Genomic DNA, 19,514 nt, shown 5'->3' on the forward strand with positions numbered 1-19,514 from the left:
GCCTGATGCCGGGGTTGCTGCCACCGGCTCCCTTTCTGAGCCAGCAGGGAGCTGTGCCAGGAAGTGGCTGGCTCAGTCCCTCCTGGGGCTGGGGGGAGCCCCAGCATAGGCACCTGTTGCAGGGTGACTGGCCCCATTCGGAGGGAGCAGGGGCCCGTGCACCTGTTGCCCGTTGCAGAGGGTGTTTGCTAGGACCGGTCGCAGCCCGGACAGGGGAGGGACAGGGTTACAAGGGAACTGGGGAAAGGGTCCTGCGGGCGCTGCTGTGAGCGGGAATTATCAAGGTTTCCTGGAGACCTTTAACCAGGAGGAAACGTTTGGGCCAGTGAGAGCACAGGAGTGGAAAAGACTTCAGCCAGGGAGGGCGGCGAGTGGCCTTCGGTGGCGGTGAAAAGCTGCAGAGACCAGATTTGGGTGGGAGCGTGAGTAGAAAAGTCCCCAGGGCTCAGCCATGTTTTATACCAGTAAACTAGGCCCTGGGAGACCAGGCCTCTTTGGGCAAAAAGAAAGGCTGTGTGGAGTTTATTTAAGGTGCCCCTTGAAGGGGGAAATAGAGGCAGGGCTGGTGCAGAGCCAGGCCTGGCCAGCAGGGGGTGCTGCAGGGCAGAGGTACCATCACACTGCTGCCTAGAGTCAGGGAGCACTCCAGGGCGGGGCCGGGGGGGGGGAGGGGAAGCATCATGCCCCTGTCAGTCTCCCTCCGGGTCAGTAGGAATCACTAGCCCAGGCCAGGCCATGGCCAGCAGGAGCCCAGTGCTGTGGAGTCAAAGCTGGGTGCTCTGCCCTGCCCAGGCCACTTCCCACTGGGGTCGGGGTAGCCTCACGCACTGTGCTGGCCACCCTGTGCCAGCCGGGGCCCCGACTCGCCACTGGTCCTATGGCACAGCAGGGTCCCCAGCCTGGCCTGGGTCTCCACCCATCCCCTAGAGTTTGGCAACTTCTCTCCATCTCCCCTGCCCTCAGCTCCCAGGGCGTGGCTCCCGGGCGCCCCTGGCTATGTATCAGCAAACTCCAGCTGAGATGACTCACAGGGTCCTGTGGCTGGATGGGTGAGGGTGGAAGGGGGGTGGTTAAGGAGTGAGATGAATCAGGAGAGTTGTGGAGGTGGGGAGTGGGATAGTGCGGGGGGCTTGCAGGTCAGGATTGAGGAGCATCAGCAGAGATGGGGGGTGGGGGATCCCAGGACTGGAATAGTGTGGAGAGGGCTGTGGGTCAGGATGGAGGTGAGTTTGGCAGAGTTGTTCCACAGAAAGGAAACCGAGAACACAGGACAGATCCCGAGAAGGAAGCAAAGGCTTAAAGCCACAAGGAGGAGGAAGGGATCTGAGGTAGGGATGGGAGACCCGGTAGGTGCTGAGAGCGAGCAGCTTCCAAGCTGCCTGGCAGGGGTGACACTGACCAGTGTGCGACCCACTGTTATGGAGAAGTTCCTGAGGATAAGGCTTGAGAGACCCCCACCCCCACCCCCATCAAAAATCGTTCTGGACTGTTCTGATCCTGGTCCTGGTTCTGACTGTGGAAGAGGACAGAGGCTCCCTCCCCACAGATCTGCCCCCAAAACCTAGATCCTTTAATCTGAGGCATTTGCCACTTTCTCAACCCTCCCAACTGGCTTGGGGAGCAATCAGGCACTGAGGCTGTGTCTGCAATAGGGAAAGGACAAGGGGTCCGTTCCCCCCCGCCGCCCCCCCGGAGCAGGGTGGGAAAGGACCGTCCCTCTGCTTTGGGCAGGGCCAGCTACGTCCCGTCCCCCCTCTCCGTAGCAGGGTGATCCCGGAGGAGTCCCAGAACCACAAGCCTTTGCTGCAAGGGGTGTCGCTGTAGCAGGGCTAGGACATGGCTGGCTGGGCCCACATTGGCAGGGAAACCGCTCCCAGCAGCACTTTGGAGGCCCGTTATAACTCTCAGCTGATCCATTTCCCCCAGCTGGGCATGGTCGGTGGCGGCTCCCTCAGCACTGATCCCCCTCCCCATGCATGCCGAGCCCCAGGGTGCAGGGAAATTAAAGGTCACGTCTCAGAGGCTCTGGTCTGGCTGAGCTGCACACGGCTCAGGGGCAGGGGATGTGGTGCGATGCGGGGGAGTCACTCTCACACTTTACGCTCCGCACACCCCTGGCCTATCCTGGGACCAGCCAGGCCGTGTGTGTTAGAGCAACCTGGAGGCTGCTCTAACTTATGAAAAGCTGCTCCTAAAACTGGGGGTGGCCGTAGTGCAGGACAGCGATCTGCTACTGTGGATCCCCCTTACTCAGGATCAAGCTGGCTTTCAGGAGCAGAGCAGCCAGAGCTGGCCATAAGTCAGGCTCCGAGAGGCCCAGGGATAGTGAGTTGTGGGAGCATGGATGTCATGGGTCCAAGAGAGTTGGGGATGCGGATGGGGAGTGCGGGGAGCAGGGACATCTGGGGATGGTGAATGCGAGGATCAGGGACGTCCGAGGTCCGAGAGGGCCGGGTTTGGCGAGTGTGAAGAACGGAGACACTGCTACGCTGTGGAAAGATCCCACTTCAGCTTGTCTCATCTCTGCTGGTAGCTCCACGAATCTGGCTTTGCCTCTGACCCCGTCCTCCAGGTGAGTCGAAGAAGCCTTTGGGGCACCACCCGGACTCAGCGGGGCTCACTCTCGGCCTGGTGCAGCGAATGGCAGGAGCGGAACCTGCTGCCTCAGCACATGGGAGAGATTGAAGGAATTTGCCTCTCGCCTTGTAATTTATGCAAATGGGCTCTGTAATTAGCTGTAATTTCAAGGCACTGCTCAGTGTCTCGGGGAGGAAATGCCCCCACGTTGATTCTCCCTCATTAATGTTATTTACTCCAGCTGGATGGCCCTGGCAGGCTCTGAGTGCTAGGGATGGGAAAGCAACTCCGACCCCATCTCTTCTCAGTGACTCCTGGAAAAGCTCCCAGGCTGGGAGCAGGGGTATCCTCATGCCGATTGCTGACCACTGGGCTGTGTTGATCCCTAGTGCAGACCCTCTGGCTGCAAGGATGGCATTTGCCTGTGGCGTGGAGTAGTAGTGAAAGCAAAAGACACCAGGTCTGCAAACCATCATCTCCCTGGTTCCAGTGTTGCCAGGGATGACTCAGCCATTCCTGCCTCTGAACTAGAGGAGCTGAATCCCTTTCTCTGAGCACTGGTTGCGAGCCACTGCTCCTCCCCAGAGGTGGCTGCATTTCAGTAGGGTTGCATAGGCACAGTTCATGAAATGCTGTTTTATTTGGATCGGGGTGGCCCCTGGGAGAGTCCGTCAGGGGCCAGGATCCCACGGTGCTAAGTACTGGATAAACGCAGCGCAAAAAGACGGCCTCTGCTCCGGAGAGTTTACAATCTACGCAAGTTTCCAGAAGGCAATCACCACTCGCTTCTCCACTGTCCGTGCAGCTCTCATTCGGGTGTCCCTGCACTGGAGGGCTGGAGCAAGCTCAGCACGTGGAACCAGGAATGCAGCCTTTCACATTCAAAAATTCTGCAGCCACTTCTCGTCGTCCCAAACCTGTGTTACGCTGCAATCCCACCAGTCAGTGCCTGTTCTTCGGGCCCAGAAGGAGCACTCCTCTGTCAGCAGCTGCTCTGTGAACTCCACCAACAACCTTGAATTGTTCTTCACTCTGTCCCTTAGCAAAGTGTCCTCAGATAAATCATCGTGTTCCCCTCGCATTGGCGTGGTGCGTCCTGCCAGGCTGCAAATACAGAATGGAGAGCGGACTCCTCTGCTCTGTTCACAGCTCTGAAAGGGGGTTCAAGCAATGGACTGGGGGGTTAGGACTCCTGGGTTCTGTTTCCCACTTTGCCATAGATTCCTTGTGTGACCTAGAGCAAGCCCCTTTTCGGCTCTGTGCCTCAGTTTTCCCACCTGAAAAAGGGCATAATGACTAGAACCGGACCGGAACCGGATTTTCCGTTTTGTGGAAAATTCCATGATTTCAAATATTTTGCTGATCCAAAATGGATCAACCCCTCCTCCAAATTTCCCACACAATGAAATTCTGAAAAAAAAAAAATCTCCTTTTGGATTGACGGAAACGTTTCCTTTCGATCAAGCTGAAACATTTTGTTCGGTTTTCAACCTTTTAAAATGATTTTAAATGTATTTTTATATGAACAAGCCAGGCATTTCATTTCCCAAAGAGAACTGAGACCTCCCACGGTGAAAATGTCCAGGTGGGGCCTTTTTTAATGAAATTTTGTTGAAATCCACACACGTGGCTCGAAACGTTTTGATTGAGACTAAAATGGCCTTTTTCATCAAAACAATGACAAACTTCCAGCCAGGTCTGCTCCTGAGCCTTTCCCCCGCAGTGACCCATTGTTATGGCGCGTCTACACGGCAATGGGAGGGGGGATTGTGGCATGGGAAGACGCCCCCATTCCAGCTTTGGTCTAGCTGGTACGGCTGAAAATAGCAGTGGTGTGCCCCACAAACCCACGAAGAACCCTGGCTACGTTCTGGCATTCCAAGCCCGTGCTGCCATGTCTTCCCTGGTATTGATAGCTGTACAAGCTAGGCCAAGGCAAGCGTGGGTCTGTGGGGTTCCTCACACCAGTGCCCTGGCCCGTGCCATGATGCCGCTGGCAGGGAGGGACTCATCTACCAGCACAGATCGGAGCTAGTTCCTGAGCCTTATTCCCCTCCAGCGAGAGGAAGACCTTCTCCCACTCCTCCACACCACCCTCTCCAGGGAGCGGAAGCCCCCACAGCTGCTCCCTCGAGGTGCAATCCTCTTTCCTGTGGGATCGCTGAGCTCCTTGGAGCTGTTCCCGGCCAGGACAGAGCTTCTGGAATTAAACTAAAAGCTCCTCCACAAAGGATTTGGCAAGCGCAGGGGCCTCTCCTCCTCCCTGAGACTGTCTCTCAGCACCACAAGCTGGGATCCCCCACCTGGCCCGCAGCACTCTGCCCTGCACCTCCCCAGAGCAGCAAGTCCCGCGTGGATGGGAAACTCTCTGGAGTCTCTGTAGGGTGCTGCTCTAGGTATAAACAGCCCTGAGGGGAGGGCAGGGATGGCGTTAGGAATACCTATCCCTCTCTTGCTTTGGGGTCTCGTGGGCTAAGCAGAGTTCAGTGTTTGGATGGGAGAGGCCTGTGGAACTCCCAGCTGCTGGACGGGATGCTGGTGAACCTACAGATGGCGCTCTTCTCACTGCTACTGAACTCAAAGATCTAGCCCAGGTTCCTGGGGTGCATATTTTGTGTGAGACCTAAAACTGAGCCCCTGCAAAAGCGGGGATATTCAATCCCGATGTGGGTATTTGCTTCTGCCTTTGTGCATTCCCCAGCTGAGCTCCATTGGAGCTGGGACCCTTCGGAGCCGCCCGTCCGAAACTGCGGCCGTGTGTTGCAGGTGCAGCTGTTATAGTCGGCGTGCGCCTCTCCAGGAGGGGCTGCATTTCAGGGAGTGGGGAAGCGATTCTTGTACACTCCTTGAGATGAAAGGCATTTTAGAAACGCAAGGGATTAGGAGAAGAAGGCGAGTGCTCCTTTCCAGAGCCAGACTAATCCCTTCTACAGGCCATGTAATTTAGTGTCTGCAATTCAACCTCCATAGCTTCCCACACCTTAGCCACTGTACAGCCCCACACACCTTCAGCGGTGCGTGACACATGGCCACGCCTAGTCCCCATCACGTCCAGGGCACTTAACGAACGCTGTTCCCTTGATTCAGCTGCCCAGGCAGCCAAGAACTAAACTGGGGGCTGAAACTGAAACCAGGAGACAGCATGCCAGATTGTGATGTGAGAGCCATGTAAATCGGGGAAACTCCCAGGGGATTAACGTGGCGTAAGAGTCAAAGCAGCCCTATATTTCCTACTTGCGCTTGATGTCGTTATTTATATTACAGTAGGGCCTAAAGGCTCCAGCCAAGGCTGGGACCCAGTTGTGCTAGTAGGAGACATTCATTCTTAGAATCATAGGATATCAGGATTGGAAGGGACCTCAGGAGGTCATCTAGTCCAACCCCCTGCTCAAAGCAGGGCCAATCCCCAATTTTTGCCCCAGATCCCTAAATGGCCCCCTCAAGGATTGAACTCACAACCCTGGGTTTAGCAGGCCAATGCTCAAACCACTGAGCTATCCCCCCCCCCCAAAAAAATAATATAGAATTCCTCTGTGTGAGCAATTCATTTGCTGCTACTGCCCCAAAGGGTCCAAATAGACAAGGGCTGGGAGGGGGAGAGAGTGACTTGCTCATGATTGTCCACTGGCAGAGCTGGGAAGAGAACCCAGGAGTCCTGCATCCCAGCCCAGTGGGCCATACGTCTAGAGGGGCATAGCCCCTGGCGAGGTATGGTAAACAAATTCCCCATTTTCAGTCTCAGGAACAGCACAGTGAAAGGGTTAATCCTGAAATTCCCCTCCATGCAGGAACAGACTGACCCCTGGGCCAGGTCTGAGTGCCAACCTGAGCCTTGCCTGGCTTTGGATGGGGACAGTCGCCCGCTGCCTGTCCTTTCCCATTACTGACACATCTCAGGGGGTTCCACAGAGCGGCTGGGCCTCCTGGCTGCAGATCTGTCACCAGTTCACAGGAATCCGCAGCCTTTCATCTTCCCATGGGGTTCCCTGGGAACCATCTTTTTCATGTTAGAAGCCAGCGCTGGGTTACCTACCTGGGAGGAGAACACCAAGGTCTGGTGCTTCTGGGATGCATGAAAGGGCTTGATTCCTAGCTACAGATCCACACCAGAGCCTATCCCCGCAGCCGCGGGATTTCCAGGACATCAAGAGTTATTGATGCTGGAGTTTAGGATTTATTAGACTGCAAGATCTTTGGGGCAGAGGCTGTGTGCAGGGCTGACGAAAGGAGGGAATAAGGGGGGACAGGTGTACTGGGGCCCTGAGCTCAGAGCTCCCCCGCCCCCAAATCTGTAGCGTCTGTGTAAATAAAGTGAAATGGGAGAGCATGGGGCCCCAGAAACCTGGATGTAGTGGGGCCCCAAATTTCTCTCTACAGGCCTGGCTCTGTGTGTGTGTGTGAGAGAGAGAGAGAGACTGGAAGGCACCTCGAGAAATCGTCTAGTCTGGTCCCCTGCACTCATGCCAGAACTAAGTGTTATCTAGACCAGAGGTGGGCAAACTATGGCCCGTGGGCCACATCCAGCCAGCAGGACTGTCCTGCCTGGCCCTTGAGCTCCCAGCCGGGGAGGCGAGCCCCTGACCCCTCCCCTGCTGTCCCCCCTCCCCTCGCAGCCTCAGTTCGCCACACCGCCAGCGATCTGAGCGGCATGGTAAGGGGGTGGGGAGCAGGGGGGTTGGATAAGCGGCAGGGGGTCCCGGGAAGGAGAGGTCAGGGGACAAGGAGCAGGGGGGTTGGATGGGTTGGGGGTTCTGGGGGGGCTGTCAGGGGATGGAGAACAGGGCAGGTTGGATAGGCATGGGAGTCCCGGGGGGCCTGTTGGGGGGTGGGGGTGGATGGGGGTGGGGCAGTCAGGGGACAGGGAGCAGGCAGGTTGAATAGGGGGTGGGATTCCGGGGGATGGTTAGGGGTGGAGGGGGTCCCAGGAGGGGGTGGTCAGGGGACAAGGAGCAGGAGCGTTGGATGGGTTGGGGGTTCTGCGGGGAGGCCATCAGGGGATGGAGAACAGGGAGGGTTGGATAGGCGTGGGAGTCCCAGGGGGCCTGTCGGGGGTTGGGGGGTGGTTAGGGGGAGGGGCTGTCAGGGGACAGGGGATAGGGGGTGGGGTCCCGGGGAGTGGTTAGGGGTGGGAAGTGGGAGGAGGCAAATGGGGGCAGGGGCCAGGCTGTTTGGGGGGGCACAGCCTTCTCTACCCGGCCCTCCATACAGTTTTGCAACCCCGATGTGGCCCTCGGGCCAAAAAGTTTGCCCACCCCTGATCTAGACTGAGTTTTTAGATGCTACTCAGCAGAAATATTAAAGATGAATCGGTGCTATCTGTCTCAGTGTGCTCGGCACTTCGGAGTACAAACAGAAGGCCATGGTGATGGTCCCTGCTACAAAGCGCTCCCAGTCTATTGGTCTAATGAGAGACACGCACTGTTTGTATTCCATAAAGACAAGATGCTCTGGGCAGCTTGGAGGTAGGCTGAAGGAGTGAAGTTGACCCTCCATTAATTGGAAGTCATAAAAACATAAGAACGGCCACAGTGGGTCAGACCAAAGGTCCATCTAGCCCAGTGTCCTGTCTGCGGACAATGGCCAGTGCCAGGTGCTCCTGAGGGAATGAACAGAACCGGGAATCATCAAGCGATCCATCCCCTGTCACCCATTCTGGCAAACAGAGGCTAGGGACACCATCCCTGCCCATCCTGGCGAATAGCCATCGATGGACCTATCCTCCAGGAACTTATCTAGTTCTTTCTTGAACCCTGTTATAGTCTGGTTACAGTCTGCTCTCTGCCCTCTAGTGCTCTTCCTCCTGAAGTGGATGATCCCGGTGATCAAAGAGGTCTTTTCCAGCCCAGTTGCCAGTGCTCGCCGTCCTTAAACAGGGACGTTCGGAGAGGAAAGCAGGGACATGGCTGTTCATTCTATTGACGTGCACCAGCCGGTGGGCCCGGTCTGACAGATTCACAGAGTTTCAGGCCAGAAGGGACCATTAGGTCATTGAGTCTGATCTCGTGTATAGCACAGGCCAGACAACTTCACCCACTTACCCCTGCCTGGAGCCCCGCGAGTGTTTGACAAGCACTCATGGAAGTCAATGGAAAGACCCTGGCTGACCTCCGTGAGCTTTGATCAGGGCCCAGGAATGGTCTTTGGAGGGGCGGGGTAGGGAATGGCCAATATTCCTGACCACAGAGACTTGTCCCTCCTAAATCAGGACGCCTGATTTGCAGGTGCCTCTCAGTGCTATGACCCACAAACAGCCAATACGGCCCTCTTGCTGAGATGTATCCCAACCAAGAGCAGCAGCTCTTTGCATTGCATCTACCGCCAATGGGTTCTGCGGGAGATGGGAGGAGGGCTGGTGAAAGGACAGGGTGTGCGCCCTTGTATTCAAATGGCAACGTCCCTCTGTGTCCACAAACTCAATCAACAAAGTTCAGAGAGGGAAGAGGTCTCTCCAGTTCACAGTGCCCTCCCGTGACCTCCGGGTGACCCAGAGCAGGGTTTGGAATGGGGTCAGCCGTGTTTCGCTTTGGGGCTTTCTCCAGAATCCGCCAGGAATGACAGTAGCTGTCAGGCGTGCACCATGGGTCTAATCTAGCCATCTGATCTCCCTGAGCTACCTCTTTTACTTGATCTCTCAGATCTCTCTCTGTTTGCCTCATCTATTCTCATGTACTCATTTATCTATCTGGCCCCCTGCACACCTATCTAGCTATCCGTCCCCAAGCACCCACATCTATCTAATCATCATCAGTCATCTATCTATCTATCTATCTATCTATCTATCTATCTATCTATCTATCTATCTATCTATCTATCTATCCTTTACACTGGTCCCTCTTCTTTGCCTCCAGCCATCCATCTATCTGTCCCCAGGCACCCACACCTATCTAGCTATCCGTCCCCAAGCACCCACATCTATCTAATCATCATCAGTCATCTATCTATCATCTATCTATCTATCTATCTATCTATCTATCTATCTATCTATCTATCTATCTATCTATCTATCTATCTATCTATCTATCCTTTACACTGGTCCCTCTTCTTTGCCTCCAGCCATCCATCTATCTGTCCCCAGGCACCCACACCTATCTAGCCCCATGCCCATCTATCTATCCATCCCCATGTACCCACATCCATCCCTCCCTCCCTTCCCTGTCTCTCTTTTTACAGGTGTGCTGAGCAGGCTGCCCTGCCAACAGAAAGGGCTGGGTCCCTGCTAAGAAACGCTGGCTCTCTACTAGACAGGGAGGCGGCAGACCGGCCGGGCATCCAGTGGCCACCCCTCCAGAGGCGCTAAGAATCAGGCCTGACTCTAGTTACCACCCCAAGCGCCCCAGAGCCGGCGGGTCCCGGTGGGTCCGGCTGGGGTGGGTGGCCAAAGCACGTGTTGGTCGCCCTGCCCGCGATCCGGCCCGTGGAGGAGCCCAGCGCTGGGGCCGGTCTCTCCCCTGTGACCGCCCTGCGTGTGGGCTGCCGGCCGGCCGGAGCCGGGTGACAGCGGCGCCGGCCCTGCCGGGAAGGGTTAAAAGCCGCCGGGGCAGGTAGGTGGGCGGAGCCGGGCCGGGAGGGAAGCGGAGCCGAGTCGAGCCGAGCGCGGCGGTGAGTCAGGGCGGGTTCGCTCCGCTCACCTGCGCTCGCTCGCTCCGCACGGGCTGCGGGGACCGGCAGCGGCCAGCGGCCGAGGGGCTCTGCCCGAGGGGCGGGCGAACGGACGGGCCGGGCGCCCCGATGAGGACGGCTCCGCGGGGAGATCGCGGCACCCCCGGGCCCCGCTGAACCCGCAGGTAGCTGGGCTTCGTGGGTCGGCCCCGGGGCGCGCTCCCCACGGATGCTAACGCGGGTGGGCGGGGGTGCAGCGGTCCGCGGCGCTGGCGCTTGGGGGGCAGCGATCCCGGCCCCCCAGCAGGTGTGGACCAGGGGCGCTCAGCGCCCCCGGGAGCCGGGTGGGCAGAGGCCTCGGGACCGGCTCCTTCCGTCTCCCGTCGTGGGGCACCTGCTGCTGAAGTCCCGGCCCCGGGAGCTGCTGCTTCCCCGGCCAGCTGGCCCGGCTCGCTCCTGCGGGGGTGGGAGAAGGGGCGCGGGGCCCCCAGGTGAGCCACCCGCCCCGCACACGGCGGTAGCTACGCCAGGGCAGACCCCGCAATGCACGGGGAGCCGGGGTGCAACTTGGGGTTTGCTGGAGAGTGAGTCGCTCCGGGGGGGCGGGGGGGATCTGGAGTGGGACAAGCTCCCCCAGGCCAGGTAGAGCCTCCGAGGGCCTCTCCTCTCTGGAAGCTAAGGGGGCATTGCTGGGGCTCAGGGTGTCCCGCAGAGGCGGCTGCGGGCTGGGGCTGGCTGGTATTAACTCAATCCAGCCTCCGGTCTGAGCTGGCAGGATTGGGCCCAATCCAGCCCCCCCCCCCCCCTCCCCCGCCCCACACACGCACTGAAGATTGTGGTTGACTTCAGTGAGGGCTGGATCGGACCCCTGGCCTGGATCGATGGAAGGGGAGATGGTCTTGGCTCCCTGCCACCCCTATCTTCAAAGCCGGTCACCTGCAGCTTGTTGTTGGTTTCTGGCCTCGTGCGAAGTGCTCTGCGCTCAGGACGGGCAGCCAAAGATTGCCCAGTTCCAGTCCCGTCCCAGCCCAGCCGAGGCGCTGCTCTGTGCCTCAGTTTCCCCACTTGTAAAATGGTGCTCGTGCCTCTTAGACTTTCCTCAGGGGGTGCAGGGGAGGAGGCTTGAGGGGTTTATTAGCAGAGCTGGTCAGGAATTTGTCAACACTTTTTTTTCTTCTGGAAACTGTTGACCTGTCAAACCCCAAAGTGCTCACCAGACCTGGCTGGTTTTGATGAATTTCCTGTGTTGAAAACCGATTTGGAGGTCTAATTTTTGGAAATGGTGGCGTTTTCTGAATGAACCCGCTCCTGGCTTTGGCTCAAAGAGCGATTTTATTTCAAAAATATGTGCTAAGTTAAAGTCATCTTTATAAAGCTGAAACTGAAACCAAACTTTTCAAAATGACTGACCTGTCCCGTGTGTTCACAAAAAGTGTCAAGATTTCAACGTTTTGTTCTGACTGGGGATGGGGGAAAATGTTTCTAACTCTCCTGGGGTAAGAAGCCTGGTCCCCTCCCTGCCCCACTGATTAGTCTGTACCGCACACTGGGGACGCAAAGCCAGGATCAGAGGCCATGTGTTAGTGACCTGGCCAGGAGGGTGGGGACTCTGCTTTGTTAACCAAGGGTAGAACTGGAAGGAGGGTCTGATTTCCTCGCAGTCACGCTGGTGTCAAGCCGGAATGACTCCCGGGAAATCAGGGGGATTATTCTGCCTCTGTGCGTGTGTCACTGAGGTGACACGTTGCCCCCAGGTGTGACATCCACCATTCTAGAGAGAGCTGGTACAGGAAGAGTCCTTGGTTTGACTTATGCCTGCGCTGGGCCCTTGGCATGGGGATTAGACCGCTCCCTGTGTCCCCCAAACCCCCTTATGCTGAAACTGGCCACACAGAGTCCTAGCCTGGTCCTAAGTGAGATCGGGCCCTTTCAGGGCTTCTTAAGCAGTTTTACCATGCAGCGTTCCACCTGGCTTTGATGGCCCCTGTGTTCAGGTCTCCCCCAGACACTGCTACCCTTTGGCGTTAACCGGAGCCCCGTGCTGGCAGGGCTTGGCCTGTTGGTGATCGCTCTGGATCCCGGCAGGAGCCATCCCCGGGGATCTGGGAAGCCGCGTTTGTGGAGGCTGTGTGCATGTATGCGACTTACAGGGGAGAGGGAGGGGTGTCGGAGCCTGTCGAGTCCAGCAGGAAAGAGCCATTGAATTGCACATTTTACCAGGGAGGGAGGCCGGGGTGGGCCCTGCAGGGCTGGGCACTGAGCCCTCCGAGGGGCTGCTTGGCCAAATCTGTTTATGCCATGCGGGAAGGGACCTTGGCCTGTGACTCCGAGTGGAGAGAGCACCACATCTGTTCCTGCCCCCAGCTGCTGGCCCGCTGTGGGGTTAAGTAGACTTGGCAAGGGAGTCCAGCAATTGTTTGCAGGTCTTCTCCTGAGAGACCCCACATGCCCTCAAGTGGTTACTGATGTCCGAGAGACCTGAGGGCCCTCAGCACCACTCAGGATGGGGCTTAGGGCAACTCGGTGGTTGAAATGTTCAGTGCCGGGGTGGGATCTTCTTTCTCTCCTGATTTACCCCCAGCATGGTGTTAACCCTTTACACACCCCTCCCCATCAGCAGCTGGACCTGCTCAGTTCTATGGAAGCCAGCCTAGATCATATCGGCATCCTGGGCACCTTCCCAGCCGGCTCCTTGGTTGGTTCCCTCCCCCCGCCTTTGCTTTTTCTAGGCATTTTTGCCTCCCCATCCCTGGTGGTGGAAGGTCCATGGAGCCTTTGTCCAGGAGATCAGCTTCACCCAAGCAAGCTAAACCCTGTTCTGTAGGGCCCTGTCTGGCCTCAAGCGTGCTGACGGCAGCTTCTGGGCCTGGCTGTAGTTAGCAGGGCTTTAGTGCAGTTTCCCTGTCCATGCTGGACTGGAGGAATGGGGTGGGAAGAGTTACTCTTTAAGCCACTCTGCCAGCGAGGATCATGTGCTGGGGCCTCACCCTCTCACGAGACCTGGTCGGAGGGGTGGGGTTGTGATTTTTGTTGGGTGTGGACATACAGTCACCCTATGCTGTAAGTGTGTTTCAAACCTGGTCCAGAGCCTTAGCATGGTCAGCGTCATGGAGCCTTTGGGTAAGGAGCTAAAGATGGCATTGGAGCAATGCCCTCTGGGAGGGCATTCCACGCCCAGCTCCACCTCCTCGCCAAAATGTGGGGGAAAGAATGTTCTTAGGGTTAAGGCTGATGAAGAATTGGACTCACTTCTGAACCCTAGAGTTTGTGCATAGGCAGAGAATTGGATTTGGTGTCCTGAGTCCAACTATACCAGGAACCTATTTGCTCAGTCAGGCACCGTCAGTGTGAACTCTAGTCAGTTTCTGAAGCTGAAACAAAAATAACTTCAGGCTTTGGGCCTGTCCCCATCTGGCTGTCTGTACAATAATTGCTCTCCCCCTCTCCTGTTGGGATGAGAGAGACCCACACAAACTAAGAGGGGAAATTGACTAGCCAGGGGGAAGCCATGAAACTGACTTGACACAAAGTTAAAGAGGCTGTAAACAAACAAGGGAAAAAACAGAGCAATGTATTTTCTCCTCTGATCTCTGTCACATCCATCTGCTCGGATGGCCCTGAGTGTCCCCCACCGGAGAGTGAGTGCTATAAATCCTTCTCTGTGCCAATCCCCAGACACTGTCCAACTATTTCAGCTCCCTAGCTAGAGAGGCCTGTCTCTAGTAGATCCTGCTTCTAGCTCGGGAGGTCACTGGTTCAGTCCCTAGTGTTTTGGCCAACTCTCACATCAGCACATTCCCCCCCCATCCCCCCCCGGGGCATTACTTATAACAATGGGGCAGGGGGGGTGGGAAAGCTTTCCCATGGTGTGGTTTTCTTTTGTTTTGTTTTTAATTGAGTTTGGGTGTCCCTATTAACACTACTGCAGGTCCTTTCAGTGAGAGGATCTGTGGGGGACAATGCATGAGAAAGGGGATAGAAAACTCCCATCAGCTGCGCTGGTGTTATGGGGAAAGTTCAGGATGCTAGTAGCGACCATTTCTGGAGCTGCACCGTTCTTGATCTCTTTACACCTGGGGCTGGCGCACACATCCTCTTTCCAGGACACCTTCTCTTGGTGTGTCTGTGGATTTTTCTCCATGCTTTCCTGCTGTCAGGGCTGTCTTTGCCCTATTCTCTCACCCCCCACCCCTACCCCTCCATGTCATCTTATGTGCAAATCAGCATGTATTTGTCCACAATAATGCAGGGCAGGGTAGGGGGAAGTGGGGAGAGCAGTGTGTTAGGCCGAGAAGGGGAGAGAGTAAGGTGAATGGACCTTTTGGTTTCCCTTGGTTCTGTCCAAATGGAGTCAGGATTTTCTAGCATCCCATGGCCTGAGGGTGAGGAAGCAACTCTGCAGAGAGGATTCTCCTGTGTGGTGCTGGGCTGCCTGGATTGGCTCTCCAGCGAATGGTCATTAGCAGGAAGATGAGAAAGGTTATGGGGGGCCTGGGAGTGTGCATGTGGGCAGGATGAATGGAGAGCTGCCAAGCGGGGGAGAGATGGGGTAAAGGGTACCAAGGCCAAGCAAGACTCCTGGGGGCAGGAGACAATTAGAGCAAAGCGAGGGCTGTGCCCCAAGGAAGAGGCTGGGTACCGCTCCTGGTGGAAACTTGGGGGTGGGGAGCTAGTCCTGACAGGTGGATTTCGACATTGGGGTGGGGCGCCTCGCCCCAATGGGGTTTCCGCAGCTCGGCAGGGTGAGTCACCGGCTGGGATCCTGAGAAACAAATGGGGATCCCGTGGGACCCAATGCAGACCCTGAACCCTGATCTCAGTTGCTGTGGTGCCCGGCAGGGCTGGCTGGTGCCTCCAGCCCCGGGACAGTCAGATAGGCCCTGAGCGAGCTGCTGAAAGGGGAGCTGACGTGGTTACAGGGAGGACAGGACTCCTGCCCCCCCCTATCATCTGGGGCAGTGGGAGCTGTAGGCTCTGTGTCCCCGCTGCCTGGGATCACTACTTTGGTGCAGTGGCTGCCCCGGGGCAGCGAATGGTGCTGTGGGGGCACTGGCCGCAGTTTAACAATCCTCTCGATTCCCAGTTGACTTTCCAGACCCTGATGAATTTCAGGGCACTGGCTGCCCAGAGATCTGCCCATGGGGTGTTAAACTGACCCCTTAACTCCCCAGTGCCACCGTCAGGACCCCAGGCTCCTGCTCGTTACCCCGGCACTGTTGCCCAGACGGACCCCAGGCTGCCTTCTGCGTCACTGCTGCAGCCCCCAGTCTACTAGTGCAGTGGGGAAGGGAGAGGGAACTCGGGGGGGGGGGGGTGACAAGCAGCGGCCTCTGGTGAAGGGTTCTAAACCACTGCACAGATCTCTCCTGACCAGCAGTCGGACGGCCCACGGCTGTTGAGCGCTGAAGGACCGCTGGTGCCAGAGCAAAGGCCACTGGCCTGCCTCATGTGAGAGGATGGATGGCCCAATGGTTAGGGCGTTAGGCGACCCTGGTTCACTTCTCTGCTCTGGGGCAGGCTTCCTGTGCAGGCAAGTCACTAAATCTCTCTGTCCTGCAATTGCCCCTCGCAGGGGTGTTCTCGGGATAAATGTGTTGGACTGTGAAATGCTCCGGTCGTACAGTGGCCAGATAAGTATGTGAGAGAGAGCTGAGGCCTGTGAAATGCCCATGGGCTGGATGCAGTGCTCATGCCAATATCGCTATGCTGGCATCCGGCTGCATGGAGTTAGGTTGGTGCTGGAGAACAGTTGAGCTCCAGGTTGGACCAACCCTGTGGAACTGTCCCCTAGAAGGAGCTGGTGTCCCTCCCTCCCTCCCTGGGATTAGCTGTACGGAAGGGAAAGGGAGGAGGCCATGCCCCAAGATTCAGGTCACGGCCCTGTATATTCTGCAGCAAAGGGTAACCTACATTCTGGCGGCCTCCTTGTGAGTGATGCAATGCAGTGATGTTCTGTTCTGTGGGACAGCTGAGCTCCTCTTTACATCTACTGCTAACCCGGCATCATCCCAGTCCCCTTAGCACTTCCCCATTGTCCCTTTGCTGCACATCACAACCTGTCAGCTGGGGCAGCGCTCAAAAGCTTCAAAAGACAGAGCCAGGACCACTTGAGCTACGAAGACCCATGGCAGTATTGGGTCTATGGCACACGGCTGAGCAATTCTGATATCCATCCAGTAGGTCAATGGGCCAGCTGATGATTGTTTATACTTCAGTCAGGGACTCGGCCCTCCCCCATAAGAGGGCGGGGGCCTCGTCTGCCTGGGGAGACCCCAGCATTTGTATCCTGAGCGATGGAGCCTCGCTGGCCGGCGCTTGCAGTTTCAGGGCTAGTCACAAGGGTCAGTGAGGAATCCCCTCTGCTTTTCCTTGTGCACGGCACTGCACGACTTGCCAGCCGCCTTATGGAGGGCGGGAATGGGGGCAAGGTTTGGCTTGCTTTGGATTGGCCACTGCCCCAGGCAGGATACCTCGATGGACCAACTCCTAGGGATGGTCCAGACCTGACCGACCAGCTCCTGTGTTCTTAAGCGCCACTCCCGCGGGGATGGGCCCAACGAGCCGAGCAGGGCCGCAGGCCCGTTCTGGGGCCCTCTACGGAGCCATGCGAACAAGGCTATAAATATCCCATCCGGTGTCCCCACACCCCTGCCACCCCAGGCCCAGCTCAGAGGTGCTCCAGAATGCAGCTGGAGCCTCTTTCATCCAGCAGCGCAGACAATCAGACAGTAATTACTGTAATCCACCTTCCAGAAGCTGCCTATTAGAGGGGCCTGTCTCCGAGGGCCTTTTAGGAACAGAGACTAAACTATACTTAAATCTGCAACCCCCCCACCTCCTTTTTTAGGAGCCTCTAAAATACCTTCAAAAACCTCCTGGCCATCTGGACGGCGCACAGAGCCGCTAGGGGAAGATGCAGAGCTGAGATGCTGTTCAGGACCATACGGGGCTGGGCATCTTGGGGGCTCTGTGGACCGAGGGGAGCTGTAAGGGGATAGGAGGCAGCATCCGATCTATCCTCCAGGGTGTCTGGCGCTTCCGGATCCTTAGCGCCACCTGCCGTGTGTTTCACAGCCAGAGCCCATTGAAATCAACCTGAGCTTTTCCACTGACTCCAACAGGATGATGAGGGTGAAAAGCTCATGTTCTGTCCTGTCCACCTCTCCTTCCCTGATTCAATGACCCAACTAGACCGCCTCCCAGCTGGAGGGCATCAGCCCTTAGGGCTAGGGTCGGGGGCAAGCGATGGGGACTCGGAGATCTGGGTTCTATTCCTAGCTCTGCCACTGGCCTTCAGTAAGTCACTACCCTTCTCTATGCCTCAGTTTCCCCATCTGTAAAATGGGGATAATGATACAGACCTTTGAGATCTACTGATTGAAAAACTCCCTAGACAAGTGCCTTAGGCTGTAAGCTCCTTGGGATAAGAACCATCTTTTATGGTCTGTGTTTGTACAGCGCCTAGCGCCACACAGTCCAGAGCTCCTAGGGGCTACGGGAATACAAATAATATGTAAAACCAAGGTCTTGTGGTTGTCCTGGTGTCCTCTGTCAGGTTTCTGGGAGGGTGGTGGCGCAGCCATATGAGAAAGGAGCAGGCTCTGGGCCAGATTCATCCTGGATGGAAATCCACTGAAATCAGTGGGGTTACATTTGGGATGCATTTGGCGTCCTGTGCCGAGCTCGGTGCAGAGAGGGGCTCAGCAGGATCCCAGCCCCTGGTGAAACAATGACCTGGCCCAGACCCATCTCTAGCTCCACAGTTTAAGGGAAACTAGGGCCAGTTCCTAGGGAAAGCAGCAAAGGGTTAATTGCGTGGGAGGGGAACGAGCGTGACTCCTGTCTCAGACCCCTTCCTTTCCCTCTCTCTCTCCTGCTCCAGGTCTGCCGGAGCTGCGGCCCCGCTCTGGAGTCCGGCAATGCTCACGGCCGTCTGCGGCTCTCTTGCCAATCCGCGCTCGGAGACGCCGCGCGTCGCCTCCCCGCACTTGGACCTGCAGCCCCTGCAGCCCTACCAGCCCCACGCCAGCTCCGAGGCGGGCGGCGACTTCCCCTCCCCTCTCCAGTCCACGGAGCCCCAGCACCTGCCCTTGGTGGGCCCCGGGGTGGAGTTCGTGGCCGCCCCCGGCTACGGTCTGCATGGCTCTTCGAGGCTAGACCTGGATGGTGACAGCCTGCTGGCCCCTGGCGTGTACTCCAAGCTCCTGCAGCCGCCTCCCGAAATGGCCCACCCCTATGAGCCCTGGTTCAGGCCCTCGCACCCCGGCAACGCCGCCGAGGATGGCGGCGTGAATCCCTGGTGGGACCTCCAGGCCGGATCCAGCTGGATGGAGCTGTCGCCGGGACAAGGCGGCCTCCAAGCCCCTGGCCCCGCGGGCGGACTCCAGCCGGTGCTGGGGGGGTACGGCTCCGCCGAGCCCCAGCTCTGTGGCCCGCCACACCACCTCCTGCCCTCAGCCCAGCACCTGATGGGCCAGGAAGGGCCGAAGCTGCTCGCCTCGCCTCCGGAGCCACACGTTCTCGAGCAGGCCGTGGACGGTACCGCCAGGGCAAAGAGCTCGAGGCGCTCGGTGCCCCGGAGCGCCGGGCAGGCGGCGTGCCGCTGCCCGAACTGCCAGGAGGCCGAGAGGGTGGGGCCGTGCCCGGACGGGGCCAAGAAGAAGCATCTGCATAACTGCCACATCCCCGGCTGCGGCAAGGCCTACGCCAAGACCTCCCACCTGAAAGCCCACCTGCGTTGGCACAGCGGGGACCGGCCCTTCGTCTGCAACTGGCTCTTCTGCGGCAAGCGCTTCACCCGTTCCGACGAGCTGCAGCGGCATCTCCAGACCCACACGGGGACCAAGAAGTTCACCTGCCCCGTGTGCAGCCGGGTCTTCGTGAGGAGCGACCACCTCAGCAAGCACTTGAAGACGCACGAGGGGGCCAAAGAGGGAGCGGAGGGGGAGGGCAAAGGCGGGGCAGACCCGCCGGGGAAAGGCAAGAGGGAGCCCGAGGCCGGCAGCTCCAGCCCCGTGACCCAGCCCAACTGAGCCTCTTCTCCCCCCCTCCCCCCCCGCTGAGACGCCCCCTCCTCTCTCCATCACCGCAGGATGGACGCTCCCCCCCTGACGCCGGGTCTCCCTCGGTGGGGCCGCGCTTTGGGCCGTGGCCCCGGGGCGTACGTGGCGGTGTGCTCTGAGCAAGAAGCTATTTATTCTGTAGGAGGGAAGTATGCAATCTCGGTGCGTGGGGCACGGGGCCTCTCCTCCCACGGGGGGCTGGGAGGGTCAGGCCCGGGGGCTGGTCTCCGAACCGCAAGAGGGAGGACATTAAGGGGTTAAGGGCTGGGACCTTTT

General features: G+C 57.8%; 1 protein-coding gene across 1 annotated transcript; it reads left to right on the plus strand.

The window, feature by feature from the left end:
* The first annotated feature begins 10,246 nt into the window (after positions 1 to 10,246).
* On the plus strand, positions 10,247 to 19,514 carry SP6 (Sp6 transcription factor). The gene is made up of 2 exons (XM_073326130.2): positions 10,247 to 10,361; positions 18,059 to 19,514. Exon 2 carries the CDS (start codon positions 18,096 to 18,098, stop codon positions 19,206 to 19,208), a length of 1,113 nt encoding a protein of 370 aa, XP_073182231.2. The 5' UTR covers positions 10,247 to 10,361; positions 18,059 to 18,095; the 3' UTR covers positions 19,209 to 19,514.

The sequence above is a fragment of the Lepidochelys kempii genome, chromosome 27 (genome assembly GCF_965140285.1).
Source record: "Lepidochelys kempii isolate rLepKem1 chromosome 27, rLepKem1.hap1, whole genome shotgun sequence".
NCBI lineage: Eukaryota > Metazoa > Chordata > Testudines > Cheloniidae > Lepidochelys > Lepidochelys kempii.